The 21486-nt window shown below is 39.6% G+C and overlaps 2 protein-coding genes across 2 annotated transcripts in view; both read right to left on the reverse strand.

Moving 5' to 3' along the window:
* The window catches only part of LOC110571700 (60S ribosomal protein L34-like), a 74379-nt gene extending 61981 nt beyond the window's left edge, over nt 1–12398 (reverse strand). Inside the window, exons 1-3 of the mRNA XM_021679894.2 lie at nt 12336–12398; nt 12060–12108; nt 8952–9070 (exon numbers count right to left, since the gene is read on the reverse strand). Of these exons, the coding sequence (XP_021535569.1) occupies nt 8952–9070; nt 12060–12108; nt 12336–12398 (231 nt within the window). The remainder of the gene's footprint in view (nt 1–8951; nt 9071–12059; nt 12109–12335) is intronic.
* Nucleotides 1–21486, reverse strand: part of RGS6 (regulator of G protein signaling 6) — a 541585-nt gene that overhangs the window by 447317 nt on the left and 72782 nt on the right. The window lies entirely within an intron of this gene.

Here is a 21486-nt window from a genome sequence, read left to right on the forward strand (position 1 = left end):
TAAAGAAGATGTGGTATATATATATAATGGAATATTTTTTTTTTAAAGATTTTATTTATTTATTTGACAGAGAGAATGAGACACAGAGAGCATGAGAGGAAGGAGGGTCAGAGGGAGAAGCAGACTCCCTGCCAAGCAGGGAGCCCGATGCGGGACTCGATCCCAGGACTCCAGGATCATGACCTGAGCCGAAGGCAGTCGCTTAACCAACTGAGCCACCCAGGCGCCCTATATAATGGAATATTACTCAGCCATCAAAAAAATGAAATCTTAACATTTGCAGTGATGTGGATGGAACTAGAGGGTATTATGCTAAGTGGAAATAAGTCAATCAGAGAAAGACAATTATCATATGATTTGACTCATATGTGGAATTTATGAAACAAAACAGAGGAGGGGGAAGGGAGGGAAAAATAAAATAAGATGAAATCAGAGAGGGAGACAAACCGTAAGAGACTCTTAACTATAGGAAACAAACAGGGTTGCTGGAGGGGAGGTGGGTGGGAGGATGGGATAACTGGGTGATGAGCATTAAGGAGCGTGTGTGATGTAATGAGCACTGGGTGTTATATGCAACTGAGGAATCACTGAACTCTATCTCTGAAACTAATAATACACTACATGTTGATTGAATGTAAATAAAATTAAATTTAAAAAAGCATATAAAATATTTCTATAAAGATGTTCATATTTATAATAAGCTCCCCAAACAGATATGAGATATGGTTATATGGTTAAATAAGGTACAATACAGCCATATTTTAGAATATGTGGCTATTGAAAAATCACCAAATGCTTAACATGGAAAAAAAAGTTCATTAAATAAAGTCTGGTGATCAGAGAGTGAACAGAAATGTGTACAGAAAACATTTAAATTTATGTAATTTTGAACACATTATGCAGGTACATACAAAATGTAAAAGAAATATTCCAAAATGTAACAGCCATTACTCAAGTTGAATCGGTTACAGATGATTTTAACAGAGTAGTTTTTAAATTACGAACTGAACGAATGCTTATACTAATATAATATATATTACATTAATGAATGCACATATATGCAAGCATTCATTAGACTCATAATTTTTAAAATACCAAAATTACCAAAGGAAATTTCTTCACTATTGAAACTCTGAGAGTAGGCAGGAAATAAGTAATAAAGTCCTTCAGATTTCATAGTTTCAACAATATGCTGTTATAATCTCTATTCTAGCACCATTTAATTTTTCATAAGATAGCAGTAGGTTCTACTATTAGTTACAGGAACAGACATGGAACCTTATCTCCTGACTCCCAATACAAGGGTCGTTTCACTCCCCTATGCTGACAGGTATAAAATTTGATCTTCCTGAGAGGTGATATCAGCAAGACAGCAGAATAAGAAGCCCCAGATATTGTTCCCCCTCAGAGACACTGATTTATCAATGGTCCAAAAAGCCTTTATGAGAACCTCAGAAACCAGTTAAGAAGTCACCGTATCCCAGGCAAGCACAAAGCCAAGAACAATCTCACTGAAACTGGTAAGACAGAGCCATTGCATTTCACCCTTGATAGGCGTTCCCTGGCATAGCTTAGTGTCATCAGGAAAAAACACCCAACTTGCAGCTTCTCCCTTAGGAAGGAAAGAGAAGAGTGAAATGTATCTCCAATATTCTGACTTTTCAGGGGGCTTCCTGACAGAGGGCCTGATTCAAAGCACTGGTGGGGGACTGGCATAATTAAGATGCCTGAGGGCCACTGAGAAAGATGGAGAGGTTGGTAGCTTGCTGCTGCACCAAAGAACTTATAGTACTGCAGAGATACCAGACAGAGCAAGTGATAATGAGCTCTGGAAAAAGAAATCAGCAAACCTCTCTGATTGGGAAATTATACACACAAGCCCAGAGAAGATGATTCCCAGAAAAGGCTGGAGAAGTCTCCAGATTCTGTCACCGGGCTGACCAGTGGTCTTCCTGTATATGAAGCCAGTCCATAAAGACTAAGAGGGGTGGCTGTTTTTTTAAGTGGCCAAATTTCAGCAAAAATAACAAGGCATAAAAAGAAAAAGGGAAATATGGCCCTATCAAAGAACAAAATAAATCTCCAGAACTGAACTTAAAAAAATGGAAATCTATTAATTACCTGAAAAAGAATTCAAAATTATCTTACTGAAGAAGTTCAATAAGCTAAAGGAACAGAGATAGCCAAAGAAAATCAGAAAATTGATGAGTGAACATAACAAGGGTATCAACAAAGAGACAAAAACTATAAAAAAAGAACCAAATTCTGGAGCTGAAGAATAAAACTGAATTGAAAAATTCACTAGAAAAGTTCAACAACAGACTTGATAAAGCATTAAAAAATCAGTGAAGTTGAAGACAGATCATTTGTAATTATCCAATCAGGCCAGTGAAAAGAACAAAATGAAGAAAAGTGAGATAGCTTAAGAGACTTATGGGACACTATCAGATGAACCAAGATACAACATTATGGGAGTCACATGGTTTTCACTTAAGGATTTCACTTAAGGATTCTACCAAAAGTTTAAAGAATTTATGCCAATCCTTCTCAGAGTCCTCCAAAAACTTGAGGGAACACTTCCAAACTCATTTTATGAGGCCCACTACCCTGATACCAAAACCAGATAAGGACACTTCAAGAAAAAAATAACTATAGACCAATATCTTTGATGAATATTGATGAAAAATCCTCAACAAAATACTGGCAAATAGAATTCAACAGCATGTTAAAAGGATTATACACCATGACAGTGGGAATATTCCTGGAATGCAAGGATGGTTCAACATTTGAAAATCAGTCAATGTGTTACACCACATTAACAGAATAAAGGATAAAAACCACATGATCATCTCAGTTAATGCAGAGAAAGCTTTTGACAAAATTCAACACATTTTCATGGTAAACACACATAACAAACTAATCATAGAAAGAAATCACCTAAACATAATAAAGGTCATATATTAAAAGCTCACAGCAAACATTATATTCAGTGGCGAAAAAGTAAAAGCTTTTCCTCTAAGTACAAGTCAAGGATGCCCACACTCTCACAACTTCTATTTAACATATTACTGGAAGTCTTAGCCAGAGCAATTAGGCAAGAAAAAGAAATGACACCAAATTGTAAGGAAAAAGTAAAATGATCTCTCTTTACAGATGTCATGATACAGAAAACTATAAATTCCATGGAAAAAAAACCTGTTCCAATTAACAAATTAAGCAAAGTTGCAGAATACAAAAATCAACATGCAAAAATTAGTTGTGTTTCTATATACTAACAATCTGAAAATGAAATTAAAAAAAAATCCCATTTACAATAGCATAGAAAACAATAAAATACTTAAGAATAAACTTAACAAAGAAGGCAGAAAACTTACACACTGAAATCTATAAAACATTGCTGAAACAAATTAAAGACAATGCAAATAAGAAGACATCTCATGTTCATGGATTGGAAGACTTAATATTACTGAAATGTCTATACTAGCCAAATCTGTAGATTCACAGGGATCCCTATCCCAATGGCAATTTTTGCAGATGTAAAAAAAATCTTAAAATTCAGATGGAATTACAAAGGACCTGAAATAGCCAAAAAAAATCTTAAGAAACACAAAGCTGGAGGCCTAATACATCCTGATTTCAAAGCATATTACAAAGCTACAACAATCAAAACAATATGATACTGCATAAAGACAGACCTATAGACCAATATAACAGAATTGAGAGGCCAGAAACAAACCCTCAGGTACAGAGTCAAATGATTTTAAACAAGGGTTCCATGACTACACAAAGGGGAAAGAATAGTCTCTTCAACACATGGTACTGGGAAAAACTGTATATCCATATACAAAAGAATGAAGTTGGACCCTTATCTTATACCATATACAATAATTAACTCATAGTGGATTAAAGATCTAAATGTAAAGCCTGAAACGATAAAAATCCAAGAAGAAAATATAGGGGAAGCCTCATGACATTGGATTTGGCAATGCTTTCTTGGATATAACACCAAACTTATATCAAACTGAAAAACTGTGCAGCAAAGAAAACAATCAACAGAGTCAATAGGCAACCTACCAAATGGGAGAAAATATTAGCAAACTATGTATCTGATAAGAGGTTAATATCCACAATACATAAAGAATTCCTAAAACTCAACAATAAAGAAACAAATAAACTTAATTAAAAATGGGCAAGGAACTTGAACAGACATTTCTCCAAAGAAAATATACAAAATGGCCAACAAACATGAAAAGATCCTCAGCATCACTAATAACAGGGAAATGCAAATCAAATCACAATAGTACCTCATGCCCAGTAGGATGGCAGCTATCAGAAAGTGAGAGAGAGAGAGGAAGGAAGAGAGAGAGAAAAAGAGAGAGGGAGACAGAGGAAGGGAAGAAGAAGCATTGGCGAAGATGTGGAGAAAAGTGAACTCTTGCCCACTGTTAGTGGGAATGTAAAATGGTACAGCTGCTTTGGAAAACAGTATGGAGGTTCCTCAAAAACTTAGAAATAGAATTACCATATGATCTAGCAATCATACTTCCATATATTTTGGAAATATATCCAAAAGATCTTGAAGATAATCTACACACCCATGTTCATTACAAATCATTCACAATAGATGAGAGGTAAAAGAAAAAAAAAAAAGTATATCAGTGGATAAATGGATAAATAAAATGTGATCTACATAAACAATGGAATAGTATTCAGCCTTAAGAAGATAAAACTGTCATATGCTACAATATGGATGAGTCTTGAGGACATTATGCTACGTGAAATATGCCAATCACAATAAGACGAATAATTCTGCTTATATTAGGTATGAAAAGTACTCAAACTCTTAAAAACAAAATAGAATGGGAGTTGTCAGGGGCTTGGGGGAGGGGAATAGGGTTCAATGAGTATAGAGTTTTAATTTTTTGAAATGAAAAAGTTCTAGAGATCTGTAGCATAATAATGTGCGTATAGTTAACACTATTGTACAGTATACTTTAAAATCATTAAGATGGTAAATTTTATGTTTTTTACCATAATTTTTTAAATGTATGAAAAATACCTAATCTTAATATTAATCAAAGACATGCCAATTAAAATGCTGAAAAATGCTATTTATTCTGCCTTTCCATTTAACAAAGAAGAAAAATAACCACTGATAGCAACAGGTAGTGAATTGATCTTTGGGAAAGTAATTTGGCAATACATAGAAAAAGCCTTAATAATAGCTTTACCATCCTCTTATAATTTGTCATTCCTTCATCAGTGTATACTTAGCATTTATGATGTTCCATTTAGACGACACAGCTCTGAAAAAGAGAGGTGTGGTCTCTATATGAAACTTAGAGTGTGGTGGCAGAAATTAAATGCTACAAAATACATAGAGGGGAACTTAATCTAGTCTATAATTTATAGGAATTAGTGAGGTGTCCAAAAGAAGGGGCAGGGTGGGGGCATGGTGACCATAACCAAAATGGTCATTTCAGCATTACTAATAAAGTATTAATTGGAAACATAAACAGAAGAGCTAACTCTGTAAACTACGGCATAGACATTCATTGGGAAATTATCCCAATTGTTTAAAAAAATATTTTCAGTGGTCATCTGGGGTAATCATTAGAACTCTTCCCAAATATTCCAATTTTCTTCCTTCTGGACACATAGTAGGACTGCACTTGCCCACCTTCTTTGAAGTTAGCTTGGCCATGTGACTTGCTTTGATCAAAGAAATGTAAGCAAATGATGTTTCCCTTCTAGGAAGACTTTAAAAGCCAGTGCCGTGTGGCCATATTTTTTTCTGCTTTGATGACTGTGAATGTTTGTGTCTAAATGAAGCCTCCATCAGTGTCAGCATGGATCCCTGAATTAGAGTGAGGAGTTTCTCTGTCAATCTACATTAGACATGTAACACAAGCAAAAAAACAATCTTTATTGTGTGAAGTCACTAAAATTTGAGGAGTTATATTACCACAGTATTTAGACTGATATAGTGTCTACTCCATGGAAAAAAATTCTAATTACATTAAATAATATAAAAGAATACAATAAAAATTGTATACTCTATAAGTGTACCTCTACTTTTATAGACATCCTATTCCTAGAAAAAGAATAAAAGTACACACACCCAAATACTGATAATGATTGTCTTTTGAGGACTATGTGGGGAATTTTTCCTACCTCTTTATCGCATGCATTCATAGATTACCTTTAATGGGTAGAATAACAATTCTTATCAAGCATAGAGGTCACAATAAAAAAGTTCAGAAGGGAACTCTATCATTTAATATTTGCAAATGAAAAGTTTTCCAGAAAGAAGGGATTATCTTTTCATATAAACATGCTCCCCTCAAAAATGGGAGCTACTTGGCCAATGTTTTAATCTATTTATATATTTATGATTATCCACAAGCTTGCAACCTAACAAAGTGTGTCTTTTTTTTTTTTTTAAAGATTTTATTTATTTATTTGAGACAGAGAGAATGAGAGAGAAATAGCACATGAAAGGGGGGAGGGTCAGAGGGAGAAGCAGACTCCTCGCTGAGCAAGGAGCCCGATGCGGGACTCGATCCCGGGACTCCAGGATCATGACCTGAGCCAAAGGCAGTCGCTTAACCAACTGAGCCACCCAGGCGCCCTAACATAGTGTGTCTTATATCTTGTATTAACTAAGCTCAAACACTAGAAAGTTTTTGCTGCTAAAGTTCTAATTTCTTCTCCTTTCCAGATTCCCAGTTCAATATCTAGTTCTATTCAGGCCTCTGAATCTGTATCAGGTAAAAATCAATCCAATTAAATATTGCTTTACTTAAAGAACATCATTGATCTGTTTTACTGAGAAATAAGCTAAGTCACTGGGCAGGAAAAAATTACTTTACTTTTAGCTGTAGAGCATATTCCCCAGGGAACTTGATTTCTACTGCAATCTCCCCACCCCTTTTACCATGATGATAATGATATTGCTAACACAAGATATTTCCAATTAACTTAGAATGACTTAAAGTTTTTATGGTCCACTTATCTTACACAATGATACATAGTAGTTAGCACCATGGTTGAAAGGCCCCTTCAGATGCAGCAAAAAGCCTAAATTTTTATGGAAAGGAAAGGGAAAGGGAAAGGGAAAGGGAAGGGAAGGGAAGGGAAGGGAAGGGAAGGGAAGGGAAGGGAAGGGAAGGGAAGGAAAGGAAAGGAAAGGAAAGGAAAGGAAAGGAAAGGAAAGGAAAGGAAAGGAAAGGAAAGGAAAAAAGAAAGAAAGAAAAAGAAAGAAAGAAAGAAATCAGCTACAATTATGAAATATTTTCTAGTAGTCAAAAATTTGATAATTTTTTCCTAACTATAAGAAACACTGATTATGAAAACATATGACATAAAGTATAAACCCAGACCATAGTCAACCACATCCATGATATGATCAACAATGCTATCAAGTGATATCTGCTTTCCTTTGGTATTTGCATGACATATCTTGTCACCTTTTTATTTTTTAAACTTTTATTTCCTTATCTTCTGAATATGTCCCCTGAAAGTTTTTAAAATCCATCTGATAGTCTTTGTTTTTTTCATTTCAACATTTAGTCCATTTATATATAATGTAATGACTGAAATATTTGGGTGCTGGATGCAGACTGTGCCAATGAAGAGCCTCTCTGCAAGGATACAACTTTAGAACCCAGAATAAGCCTTGGGAACTTTCACAGTAGTCCATATCACTGAGTATCAGGTGGTCTCAATACCTCTATGACCAAGAAGCCCAGGGCTTGAATCACATTCAGAGGATGCACAGCTTGATGCATAAAAATACAGTGATGGTTCTAATTTCCTTACATGGCCAAGTGACAAGATAAATGTATGTCAACAATCATCAAGGCCACTGTTAGACAACTTCTAGCAAGACTTGCAGTCTTTGGCTGACAGGGATTATGCAGTTGCTGCTGCATTTGAAACCAGAGGCCTCCGTAACAGAGACCCAGCTAGCAGTCACTGCAAGGGGGATCATGAGACACTGGATCCTGCTACAGGTGGCACTGTGACTTACAATCAATGTCCACATCCAGTACGTTATCCATCCACTGTCGACTATTCCCAATGATAGGAGATTATTAATAAAATATAATCCTGCCTAACTTATCATTGGAACCCAAATAATAAGAGCCCATATTATGCCAGAAACCAGCTAATGGGTCACAGGGATTCTGTGTTTCATGATGCCAACCATTTAGGTCATATTTCAATTACAACTGGACCTACAGATGAGGAACTGTCAGAAAGACTTCAAGAAGACTCCACAGTTTTTTGATTCACTAGACAACCAAAAGTAACAAAGAAAAGAGTCAACCCATGCTTATTTTTCAACTCTATCTTCTGAGAATTTCACCAGAGCCACAAAACCAAACAAGCACTAAGCCTTCTCTAGATACTTCAGCTACCTGCATTGAATCCCCTAAGACATCTGGACCCATGACAGACACATTACAATGGAGCACAGACACAACCTCAGAATGGGATCTCTCTGTGCTAATTAAAACAATAACAACAATACTACTATTGTCTATACTAAGTCACTATCCACAGCATTTAATATGTTTAAATAAATTCTCCTTTCAGAAATAACAATAAGCGGTATTAGCTAAGAAGGGAGCATGATACAGGCCTACCCTCTGAGCATCTACTATACTAGTTCCTTGCTTGTCTTTTTATTTCCTGCCATTCAATGTAATTGGTACTCAGGAATTCAGCAAACAACTGCCAATCTGGGGAGGGAGTGTCCACGGACAAGGCTGCAATGCAAATATGAAAAAGCAAAACACATACCCAAGTGTCCAAGGTAGTTTGGAGGTGTGGCTGAAGGGATAGGTTCAGCAGTTGTGACTGATGAAAAGGAGAACAATTTCCAGCCAAATTTGAGTTAATGCTTTTGTAAGAGCAAAACCGCCAGGAATCAGAGAATAACCTACCAATCCACACAAAGCTGTGAGACCGGCCTTGTCATTGCACAGTGTAAATCCAATGTCAACGTCAGCAAGAGCCAGCAGCACAAACATGCAGTCACCCAGTGCAGCATCAATCCCTGGAACTAGAACAAGCACGTATGGGATTCGTATCCTAAAGCAGTTTCAATCATGTTTCATGAATTAACTAACAAAGACATGCCCAGCAGAAGATGGTCAAGTAAACCTGCCGAAGAAACAACTAACTGTGTATAAAAAATAAAAATGGACCATATTTCAGTCTTTGATTGGCCTCTATCTCCTTCTGTCCGAACAGTGAGCAGGATAAATCATGAAGGCAAAATACAGACATTGAGCTTCATGTGATGACTAAGGAAAACAATGGGCTAATATATTTAGGAGTAGACCAACCCCAATTCTTGGGCAGGTTTCACAGTATCTTGGAACCCTATGTAACCCCAGTACCTGAGACAATACGGCAGCTTTCTAATGAAGTAAACAACCTCTCAGACCCACAATTTTTAACATCACTGATTGCCTGTCACTGGGCAACATTTGTGGTAGTAAAAGCACCTTGTTTATGGGACTCCCAGTTGGGGAGGGTAGGCAGGTTCAGCAGCATGCTGTGGAGGGCACACAGACTCACATGATCAGTGGCATAATAAACACTGTTAGAGACCGAAAGGATCCTTGAACCCGACTTCAAAATGTATTTGCATGTACGCTTGTGTACACACGTATACATACACAAGCATGTGCACATCATTTTTAAAGCAGAGAACATGGTCCATTCCTGGGTCGTTTTCTGCCTTCCCAGTACACCTAATCCAAACCCCACCCCCCACCCCACCCCAGCCCTGAAGAATCAGCTACCACCCATTTCCTCTCCAACTTCGTCTTCTACTCCTTCCCCACATGCACAGGCATCCTCTCCTACCTCAATGCCTCTTCCCACTTTCTGGAAGCTCTGGGTCTAGACCTGCACATGTCTGGACACTTCTGGGGTCATTCCAGTCTCTCTACAAATATTCTGCCACAAAAGAGGCTCTTCTGAGCTCCCATCTAAAACAGCTCCCTCCCGGTCATGCTCCAACCTCTTGCCTGTGCTGTTTTCTCTGCAGCCAGACACTACCTGATGTGGTACACTCGCTTGTTTTATCAAAGGACAACGAGAACACCTCTCAGGATCTGAAATCGAACCACAAGACCGAATTTATTGTTCACTATAATACAGATAAGCAATGTCGGCCAAAAGGTACCTCCAAGCAAAACAGGTGGCTGATCTCATAGACGGCTTTGGAGAGCGTGGAATTCTGTGATTGGCAGATGTTCAGAGGCAAATGTGGGCTAACATCAGGTGGGTGCTCAGGTGAGGCTACTGTGGATCGGCTGGCACTCAGAGGCAGGTTTTCTGGAGAGTATCCATCCCGGGTTGGCTGGCTTTCAGAAGTGAGGAGCTGACACTGGTTGGTTTTAAAACCAGCTTTTCCCAAGACAATTTGGTATTGACCTCATGAACAGATTTAAAATTGGTTCTGATGGCCACCTGTCACCATAGCTACAGAATAATCAGGCTTCTCCTCAGTCTGTGGGAAACCTTATTTTATTATTCTGTGAAGGTAAATACGCTCCATGTGATCAAGTTTGTCTGTTTTATTCATCTGATATCCCCAGTACCTACTACAGCACCTGGCACATTCACTGTTGAATGAATAAATTAATGTTTTTTTTGGCAGGATTACTGATAATAAGCACTTTTAAGGTTTGCCTCTTCATTTTCAGAGCATACTATAGAAGTGAAGAGCATGGCTTTGTAATCATACAGTCCTGGCTTTGAACTTGGGACTGCCATTGGCCTAGCTTATTGCCTTCCTGAATCTCCATTTCATTATTTGAAAGAAGAGTGGGAGGAAAGAACACCAGTATCTACCTCCCAAAGTCTCTGAGGCTTATGGAAATAACACCCAGTTTCTAGCATGTCAAGTGTTCAAAAATATGAATCATGTACATTACTACTTGGAAGGTCTCTGAAAGGTTCAAAGAAAACATTTCAGATCATAAAATCTAGGATGCTCGGGCCTGGCCCTATGGAAAGGGACAAAGCGAGGTCTGAAATAAAGACTCCAAGAGGTCTTCTGGACCCCAAATCCTCTCATACCCCCTCCAACCCCCGCAACCACAGCCCTCATTACCCCCTGGAGCTTCACCTCCCTTCATCCCCCCTCTCACACAGGCTAACTCCTCCTGACGTTCCCAGCATTAGCATCTCCCAAGCCTGCAGATATGTTAACTGAGTTAAATCATTTTTTCCCAAAAGAAACACTATTTAGCAAGTGCGCTATGCTGATCTACTTATTTGACTAACCCTGTCTAACTCACTGCAGCTTGTCATATAGCAGAAACCTGACAACAGCAAGACAAAGGGTAAGTTTTAAAGGGACACTCAGACACTGAACTGGACCTGCTGGGGCAGAGGACTCTACAGGCCTTGAGGTTCAAGGTAAAGTCCATCTATGCTGTTGCTTTGCCCAAGTCCAGTCCCAGCAAAAATGATAGTTTTCTAGGTCTTCATAAGATTTAACATTCTCTCTCTCTCTCTCTCTCTCTCTCACACATACACATACACACAGCATTTCACTCAGCAGTATTGTCCCCAGCTCTTACCAATCAAAATCTCTAGTACCTTTAATTAGGTTTATGGTCACAAAGGAGCCTCAGGCTGAGTATTTATCCCTTTGTAACTGTCTGAAAACTGACAAGAGCAGAGTGTATCTGCTCACACTGAGAGTGAACTATACTCCCTCTACAAGACATTGTTTCACATTATCTGAATTTTATTACAGCATTATTGTCCCTGGATCTCATTAATACAGATATATTAAACCGTGCTCTGTGTGAAATGTAACAAAGACCACAGTAAGGCCTGTGGGGAGATGGCCCTGGGTTTGAATCTTCTCTCTCCCACTTACTAGTCGTGTCACTCTGGGAAAGCTGCCTAAGCCTACTGAGCTGATTTATGCCCATCTTATGAAACTGCTCTGAGAATTTCAACATATAAGTCATAGGCACAGGGCAGGTACTCATCAGGGAGCGGCTTAAAATATGCAGGGTTACCCAACACTTCAATCCACAGGCTGCCAAAGTTGAGTATAAGGCTATCAGGCTTTGGAAAAGAGTTTCGGAGAAAGTACAGGATCAATAGGAGTATGAGTTCTTTTGGAGAACAGGGGATAATCAGGAACAATGGAAACCCACTTGACTCAGTGCAGGCCTGGGGTAGAACTGGTTCCACATCCCAAAGTTGAGCCATAAATTAAAACCTTCTAAAGGATTCTTATGGGTCTCCTGTGAAATTGACCCGAGTACAGAAAGCCAGGGCTAGCCACATACCTGAATTCTGTACACACATTCAACATCAGGAATAAGAAAGTATGGTGAGTTGCTGGAGGGCATGCGTTCCAGTGAGGGTTCTGGGAAAGACCTAAGGGTTCTCTCAGGTTATCCACTGAAAGTCAAGACTTCATTCGCTCCTGCTCTCAGGAAGGCACCACCTAGTGGCTGCTACCAGAAACGACAGGGCAAAATTAGCCTCTGGATTTCTTCCAGCAATTCATTCATTATTTTTTATTTATTCATTCAGAAAATATTTACTGAGTCCTTATTATACACCAGACAAGTGCTAAGTGCTGTATGTACAAAGAAGAATAAGATTCAGTGGCGGCTTTCCGGACTTCAAGCTCTGTTACAAAGCTGTAATCATCAAGACAGTATGGTACTGACATAAAAACAGACACATAGATAATGGAACAGAATAGAGAGCCCAGAAATGGACCCTCAACTCTATGGTCAATTAGTCTTCGACAAAGCAGGAAAGAATGTCCAATGGAAAAAAAACAGTCTCTTCAACAAATGGTGTTGGGAAAATTGGACAGCCACAATGCAGAAGAATGAAACTGGACCATTTCCTTACACCACACACAAAAATAAACTCAAAATGGATGAAAGACCTAAATGTGAGACAGGAATCCAACAAAATCCTAGAGGAGAACACAGTCAACAACTCTGTGACCTCGGCCGCAGCAACTTCTTGTGAGACACTTCTCCAAAGGCAAGGGAAACAAAGGCAAAAATGAACTCTTGGGACTTCATCAAGATAAAAAGCTTCTGCACAGCAAAGGAAACAGTCAACAAAACAAAAAGGCAACACATGGAATGGGAGAAGATTTTTGCAAATGACACTACAGACAAAGGGCTAGTATCCAAGATCTATAAAGAACTTATCAAACTCAACACCCAAAAAGAAATAATCCAGTCAAGAAATGGACAGAAGACACGAACAGACATTTCTCCAAAGAAGACATACAAATGGCCAACAGACACATGAAAAAATGCTCAACATCACTAGGCATCAGGGAAATACAAATCAAAACCACAATTAGATACCCCCTCACACCAGTCAGAATTAACAAGTCAGGAAACAACAAATGTTGGCGGGGATGCAGAGAAAGGGGAACACTCTTATACTGTTGTGGGAATGCAAGCTGGTACAGCCACTCTGGAAAACAGTATGGAGGTTCCTCAAGAAGTTAAAAATAGAGCTACCCTATGATCACTACATCCAAAGGGGCACCTGCACCCCAATGTTTATAGCAGCAATGTCCACAATAGCCAAACTGCGGAAAGGGCCGAGATGTCCATCGAGAGGTGAATGGATAAAGAAGATGTGGTGTGTGTGTGTATATATATGTACATATATATATGTACATATATAATGGAATATTACTCAGCCATCAGAAAGAATGAATACTTACCACTTACTTCAACGTGGATGGAATTGAAGGGTATTATGCTGAGCAAAGTAAGTGAATCAGAGAAAGACAATTATATGGTTTCACTCATATGTGGAATATTAGAAACAACACATAGGATCATAGGGGAAGGGAGAAAAACTGAATGGGAAGTCATCAGAGAGGGAGAAAAACCATGAGAGACTCTTAACTATAGGAAACAAACTGAGGGTTGCTGGAGGGGAGGTGGGTGGTGGGATGGGTAACTGGGTGATGGGCATTAAGGAGGGCACATGATGTGAAGAGCACTGGGTGCTACATGCAACTGATGAATTGCTGAACTCTACATCTGAAACTATTGATGTATTATATATGGCTAATTGAATTCAAATTAAAAAAAAAAGATTCAGTGGCAGCTTTCAATGAGTGCATGGTCAAGACAGCAGCTGAGTAATGCAGGTGCATGTAGCCAGAACAGCAGAGATCAAGATCCTGCTCTAACTTGGACCAAGCTCTGACCTCCCAACCTCCCCCACCTCAGGAGAATTACTTGCAAATAAATGGCACTCCTTTGCTTGAGTGCACCAAGTCCTTTCCACCTCATTCCTCCTGCCTCTATTATCCATCCTTACAGCTATACCAGGAACAGGTCTCATTCCATGTTCAAAATGAAATTTCTTGCCCAATCCTCCCGTGAGGAAGGCTTGGATTTGGAGGGGAATGTTGTTCATTTTCTTTTTTGTATGGTTTAACTGCTTCCCATGACTCAACCTGCCTGGGAATGTTTCCCTTTTCATCTCCACGATTCCCTTTCTCCCTGTCCTTCTGCTAAGAAACAGACAAGTGAAAGACAATGGATTAAGAAATAAAAGGAACATTCTGGTCCTGCCTTTCTCCCAGTTTCATCCCCTGACATTTTAAGCAGAAGTTTTCAGAACTCTTATTTCAGAATTTCCCGTGGCATGTTCTAGTGAATATCTAGTTTTAACCCCTTGAGGATAAATGTGATTTAGGGAAATAGTCAAATTTCAAATGGAGTCCCTACTGATGACTCAGATAGGTGACTGAACGGGGTTCATGTCATCATGAGTCCAAAAATGAGTTGTAGCTATTAAAGAAGGAAATTGACTTTCTTGGGTAGCTGGGAGGCAATTTAGAAAGGGAGCTCCTCCAAATGTATTTTGAGCTCTGAGAAGCTTCAGTGAAATAAGTATATATCTCCGGAGGCCCTTACTTAGAAAAGTTACACTCATTTTGCATGCATAAGTTTTCTCGGTATTTTAGGATCACATGTGAAAAAGTACTAAGGAAATCAGTGGGGATGGCAGGTTGGTGATCAGGCCTGGGAGAGCTATAGGTGCTCGGGGGATGGCCTGGCATCTGAAGTTGGGACTGGCCTAGAACAGGCAGGACACCCCTTCTAACTGAGTGGAGGCTCAAGGTAGAGATGGATACAGGTTGAGAGGAGGTAAGTCTGAGCTGGGGCATGAAGAGAGAGTGAGTTTACACAGAGGGAATGAAAACATGCTCACCTTGTGAGCCCAGCTATATTTACCTATGTAACACATTTGTGTATGCCCAGCAAAGGTTGTCACTGGAGGGAAGTCAGATGCAAAACTGGAAGATGGGTGGAGTATGGCCCAGTTATGAAAGCCTTTGAATACTATTCCAAAACATTTGGACATTTCCCTGCAGATGCTGGGAAACATGAAAGAATTCTGAGCAAAGGAGGTAAGAGATCAAAGTGGGGTCTTGATCACACATAATGGCAAGGTAGAGGCAGCCCAGGCTCGAGATTGGGAAAGGCCTGTGGATTTAGTCAGATGGGAGTTCAAATCCTGGTTTTACCACTTACTGGATCAGTGAGCGACTGACTATGAGAAAGTCTGTTTCCTCCTCAGCAGAATGGGAATAATGCCAGCATCGTCAAGTCCTTGTGAAGATCCCATGTCTGGCACCGAGTCAGCACTCAAACGATGGCTTATGTGTTCCAGCACATTGGTGGTAGTAGATTGGAGGAAGACAGAGCCTATCCGCTGAGAGGGATCACTTAGGAGGCTGTTACCATAATGCTGAAATGGAATGGCAACATGTTCAACCAAGCAATAGTGTCCTTCCCACAAAGGCAGTGGAAATGAAGGGTTTGCGGCCACACATATTTCAAAAAAAGTCAAAGAGACTTGGTGATTTAGATAAGGAAAGAGGAGGGAAGGGTCAGTTTCAGGCCTAGAGCCTGGGCTCTGGGAGAAAGCAGTGCCACCAGCAGAGACAGGGAGGGGAGAGTGGGGTTCCACATGGGACAGGTTCTAAGTCGGCAAGACCTGGGGAGGAAGAGGTCTGAAGCAAACTGGGTTTGCTCCTTCCATCCCTTGGAGACTCTGCCCTTCCCAAATATCCCTCCATCACAGAAACTTTCCCCAACCAGCCCCTACACACATCGACACTCTCCACCCCTTCTTCAGAGCACATGGAACTACCTGACACAGTATATGTTTGTTTCCTGGTGGGTTTTACTGTCTGGCTGCCTGCTCAATAAATAATATGCTCAATAAATATGCTCCAAGGGGGACAGCCTCTGTTTTCTTTTGCTCCATATCCCTTGTGGCTAAAGCAGTGCCTAGCACACAGTAGATGCTCAGTATAGATTAGCTGTTGTTATTAACATGTTTTCAAGAGTGCGTGGCATATAAAACACACTCAAATTCAATAAGATTAGCATTTATTGGTGAATATCTCAAAAAAATTATAAAAAGGGAAAGACAGATGGGAAGCACTATACCTGGGAGAAGTCACACTTACCCACCAGGAAGAGGAAGAAGAATTAATAGAGCCACTGGGGTTATAGATTAGAAAGGCTGGGCCTTTTTTAGGGTAGGGAAGAGAGGTGAGATGTGTCCCGGGGAGGCCACATCGCAGACCAGGTAGCTGGAGGCTTTTCCACATGCTACTGCTGAAAACAGAAAAGGGAGGCAAGGACAGGTTAACAGCTACGAAAGGGGAAGAAAGGGTATTTTCTGGCAACAGAAAAGCAAGGAGCTTGGGCTGAGCAAATTTCTAACTATATAAAATTGACCTGTGATGGCTTCTTTGGCCCAATCTTTCCTTTTTCTCTTGTCAAATCATTTGGAAATCCAGATTCCGGCAAAGTTCACAAGAGCTCACTTAGCTGGGAGACCAAACTTCAAGCAAATTAGCAGATTCATAATAGACTGCTCCAGATATATGGGATTGCAAGATCAGCTCCTCCAGGAAATATGCCTATCATGCACTGAGAAAATTTTTGGCAAAGTCATTAACACAACTTCACAGTGAAACAGGTCAATGCTGCTGGTGGAAGGGAAGTTCCACCACTTCTCAACCTCTCCTACATAACAGATCAGGGCTCAGAGAGGCCATGACGGCTCAAGCACCTCCTCTCAGGAAGCATCAGGTAACGTGCAATATTCCAGAATGCTCTTACAAGCACTGAGCAAAAATTTCCAGGGCTGTCTTTCGATTCAAGTTAGATGTTGCTAAATTAGATGGTGAACAAGGGTGAGTGGTGGTGGAGCGCTCTGGAGTCCATCCTCAAACCATTAAGTGAGATTACAGCGTTAGCCATCTGCAATCTCCTAATCACAAAATATAATGACCACAGACTCTATCTTTATAGAGGCCTTGATTTCAGAATGTGAATAAACAAACCAAGAGGGGATATAAAAATCCAACTCTCTGTGGCCTTCCAGAAACCACAGGCATGACAACATATCCTTAAAACATGTCTTAGTAGATCTGGGAGTAAGATACATTCCTCCAAAATCTTACCAACACGGGAAATGACAGGTCCCCATTAATTCCCTGAGGCTCTGTTATGCTGAAAAGGAAGTGTACCCATGTTCCTTCTTCAACTGTTGAAAACCCCTAAAAAAACCCTGCTTTTCAGATTAATTTAAATCTACCTGAAATTGCAAATTCTCACAAATGCAATCACGATTCTACTCTAGAATTACCAGGTGAGACAATTGTGTCAATATATTAGGAACATTAGATAGAAAATAGCGTTGACCTTCATAGCAGTCACTTCGAGAAGGGGCACACTTAATACCCAGTGCTACCACTGTTCAGGCCATTTAAGAGGAAGGAATGTCTGACAAAGCTGAGTTCCTTGCTTGGCTCTGCCTCTGGCTGACTACTGGGCCGGTTACTTAACTTTTCCATTTAAAAAGAGTTATGAAGACTTTGTAAGAATTATATGAGCTGATAGAAAAGCACCTTGCATGCTGCCTGGCTCACAGTTAGTTCCTTTAGGGATCCAGTTTTTGAGATTTGTTTTTTGTTTTTTGTTTTCTTGGATTTTGCTTTGCTTTTGTTTTTTGATTGCTGAAATTGCATTTAGAAAGCAGACTCTCATTTCAGCAGCATGGTAAGCTAAGATGACACATTCACATATTCCTACTACAAGCACCTGGAAATACCAGCTTTTTAAATGCATAATTAAACCTGCAATAATGAAGGAGAAATTAACAGGTGCCAGAAATGAAGCAGCAACAGAAAAGCAGAAGTAAGCAGAGGAATCAACTGGGCAGCTTCCCCCAGCGGTAAGGGAAGTCATGGGGAAGAAGATGGCGTAGAACAAGTATTGATCCAGGAAAAGTAAGGGTTTAGATGTCAACTAGCACATAGGGACCAGAAGCAAAGCCCAAAGGGCCTGCCCCGGGTAGAATTCTTGCTGCTGCCCTAAGGAAGGCCCCGCAAAAAGTTGCAAGCACGGAGAAAATGGGCTGAAAAGCATTTTCCCCCCAACTCAGACCACTCATAAGTCTCTGTTTAACATCAGGAAAGGAGGACAAAAAGCTCCCTGCAAAATCTAAACCCCAGACCTCTGTTTCTGGGGTACAATTTTAGGCTACCTGCATGGTCCAAAAATGCCCAACCTGAGAGATTAACATAACAATTGGTCTAGGCCAAAAGAGGCAAGGAAAATCTAGAGCAAAAACTCCCATGACCCATGACCCAGACAATTCCCACAGAAAAATCAGGCCCACTAAGCTCACAAGTTACAGAAGCACATTAAACAAGAGAATTCTAGCCCCAAGAACTGGAAATAGAATAATCTAAAAGAGAATATAATTAAGTATGTTTAAGAGGAGAGAAAAACAAATCTTCTCAGATGCTAAAAGCACATTTGATAAAATTCAACATTCATTCATGATTTTTTTAAAATAACAAAACAAAACAAACAAGAAAACACTTCTTACAAATCTAAGACCAGAAGGACATTTTCTTAACCCAATAAAGAACACACATCAACCAGTCTATAGGCACATCATTCCTAATGGTACAGCATTACAAGCTCTCCTTTTAAAATGAGGAATAAGACAAGAAGGTTCTGTCACTCCTCAGGAAATGTTATGTAAAGGGTCTGATAGCAAATACTTTAGGCTTTGCAAACTAGAAATTTGCCATCCAAACTAGTCAATTTCTGCCACTGTAATGCAAAATGAGCCATAGACCAAATGAGTGCGGCTGTGTTTCAATAAAACTTTATTTATAAAGGCAGTGTATTAAAAATACAGGCCAGCACCTTAATACAAGAAAAATAAGTGAAAGTCACTGTGATATTGTGATGTAATAAAAAATTTATATTTGTCTTTGTTTTTGGTTCCTGGCACAGAGCTCCTAAAACCCTTGGAATTTTTAAGAGTAGTATCTTTTGTTATTCATAATCAGCCCCTTTGAACCATACCTAAGTTTATGCTAACGAAATGACTCCTGAGGAATGATCCTGGTTACCAGTGGGGAGGAGAGAGGGGCTGGAGTTGAGTTCAATCAGCAATTGCCAATGATTTAACCAATCATGCCTATGTAGTGGAACCTCCAAAAAAAAAAAAACCCCAAATTATGGAGTTTGAAGAGCTTCTGGGTTGGCAAATACATGGAGATGCCAAGAGAGCGGTGCACCTAGACAGGGCATGGAAGGTCCATTCACCCCCACCCCCATACCTTGCCCTATGCATCACTTCCATTTGGCTGTTCCTGAGTTGTATCCTTTATAATAAGCCAGTAATAGTAAGTAAAGCACTTTCCTGAGTTTTGCGAGCCATTCTAGCAAATTATCACACCTGAGGAAGGGATCATAGGTGATGTGGGAAACAAAGGCAAAAGATAAAAATTAAATTTCCTTACTACTTACAGCCCATTGACAAGTCCTTGAAACAGGAAGAGTGACATTCCTCTAGGAACTCAGCTGCCTCAATGTTAGTACCTTGTTAAGGACAAAAGGCAATCTTAGCCTGACCCTCAGGATCCTGTGAATCTACTTTAACATATAAAAATTCCTTTGGAAACTTCATCTCTACCTCCCCCCAAGATACATGCTGGCAATCATCCCCCAAGCATATGGCCCACTGATATACATCTGAAGGGTCTCATGACTAAGGGTTTACTAGACAGTAATAAATGACCTTTTCCCAACAGTAGCTAGCCCCCTCAAGCTCCTGGAAACCTTGCTTCCAAAATTCCTTAGAGACTTACACTCTCCCTAACCCCCTACTCCCCCAACTTGAAAGTATATAACCAGCCACTCCTCACAACCCCAGTGCAGCTTTTTCTGGCCACAGGTCCTGTCCCCGTGCTTTAAGAAAACCACTTTTTGCACCAAAGATGTCTCAGGAATTCTTTCTTGGCCATTGGCTCCAAACCCTAACATCTTTCCTACATCAATATGTGCTCCAATTTATAGCCAGTCAGTTAGAAGTATGGGAGACCCAGAGTTGTGATTGGTGTCTGAAGTGGGGAGTGGTCTTGTGGGACTGAGTCCTTTAACATGTGGTAATGTTAATGCCAGAATTGAACTAAATTGTAGGACATCCAGTTTGTGTCTGCAAAAAAATTAGAGAATGTAATGTGGGGAAAACCTGCACATTTGGTGTCAGAAATGTTCCAAGTAGAGAGACAGTTTTCCTTTAGTCATGCAACTTGGGGGGGGGGGGAGGAAGGCCTGTCATTATCAAAAGATTATATATCTGTCTACATAGGAAATGTAAGAGTGTCTACAGTAAAACATGAAAATTCATGAGAATTCAGCAAGGTATATAAACACAAATATTGTTCCTATATACCAGCAACAATAGGAAGGGATAATAAAACAATGCCATTAACAAGAGCAATATAGACTATGGGATACTTAGGAATACATTAACAAAGATATGTAAGAAGTATGGCAAAAATAATGAAATTCTATTGAAAGAACTAAACAAACACAACTAGTCTATATTTGTGGATGAGAAGACTCAGTATCATAAGAGGATAAATTCTCACCATGTACCTGTAAAACGTCTGAGTAATTCCAACAAAAGCAAAACGAGGCCTCTACAGTCTGAAAATATATTTGAAGGTGTAAAGAGTCAGGTGTAGTCAAAGCAATTCTGAAGGTGGAACTTAAGCCCAAAGTAAGTAAAAGAGCAGCTGGGGCAGAGTAGACAAACACACCCTTCCTTCACAAAGAACACAGAGCCACAGAACACATTCACATACATATGGGAAATGTGGTATCTGACAGCACTGAAAAGATTCAGTGTGTAGAACTGAGACAACTGGCACCCATATGGAAAAAGAGTAAAGTCCAATGTCATACTAATACACAAAAATTAATTCTAAGTCACTGTAAAACACTACATTTCAAAACTTTTTAAAAGAAGGTATAAGAAATATTTTTATAAGATTAGGGTAGAGGAGGACTTCATAAACAAGACACACAAAAAAAAACAAAGAAA

Source organism: Neomonachus schauinslandi, chromosome 9 (genome assembly GCF_002201575.2).
Source record: "Neomonachus schauinslandi chromosome 9, ASM220157v2, whole genome shotgun sequence".
Taxonomy (NCBI): domain Eukaryota; kingdom Metazoa; phylum Chordata; class Mammalia; order Carnivora; family Phocidae; genus Neomonachus; species Neomonachus schauinslandi.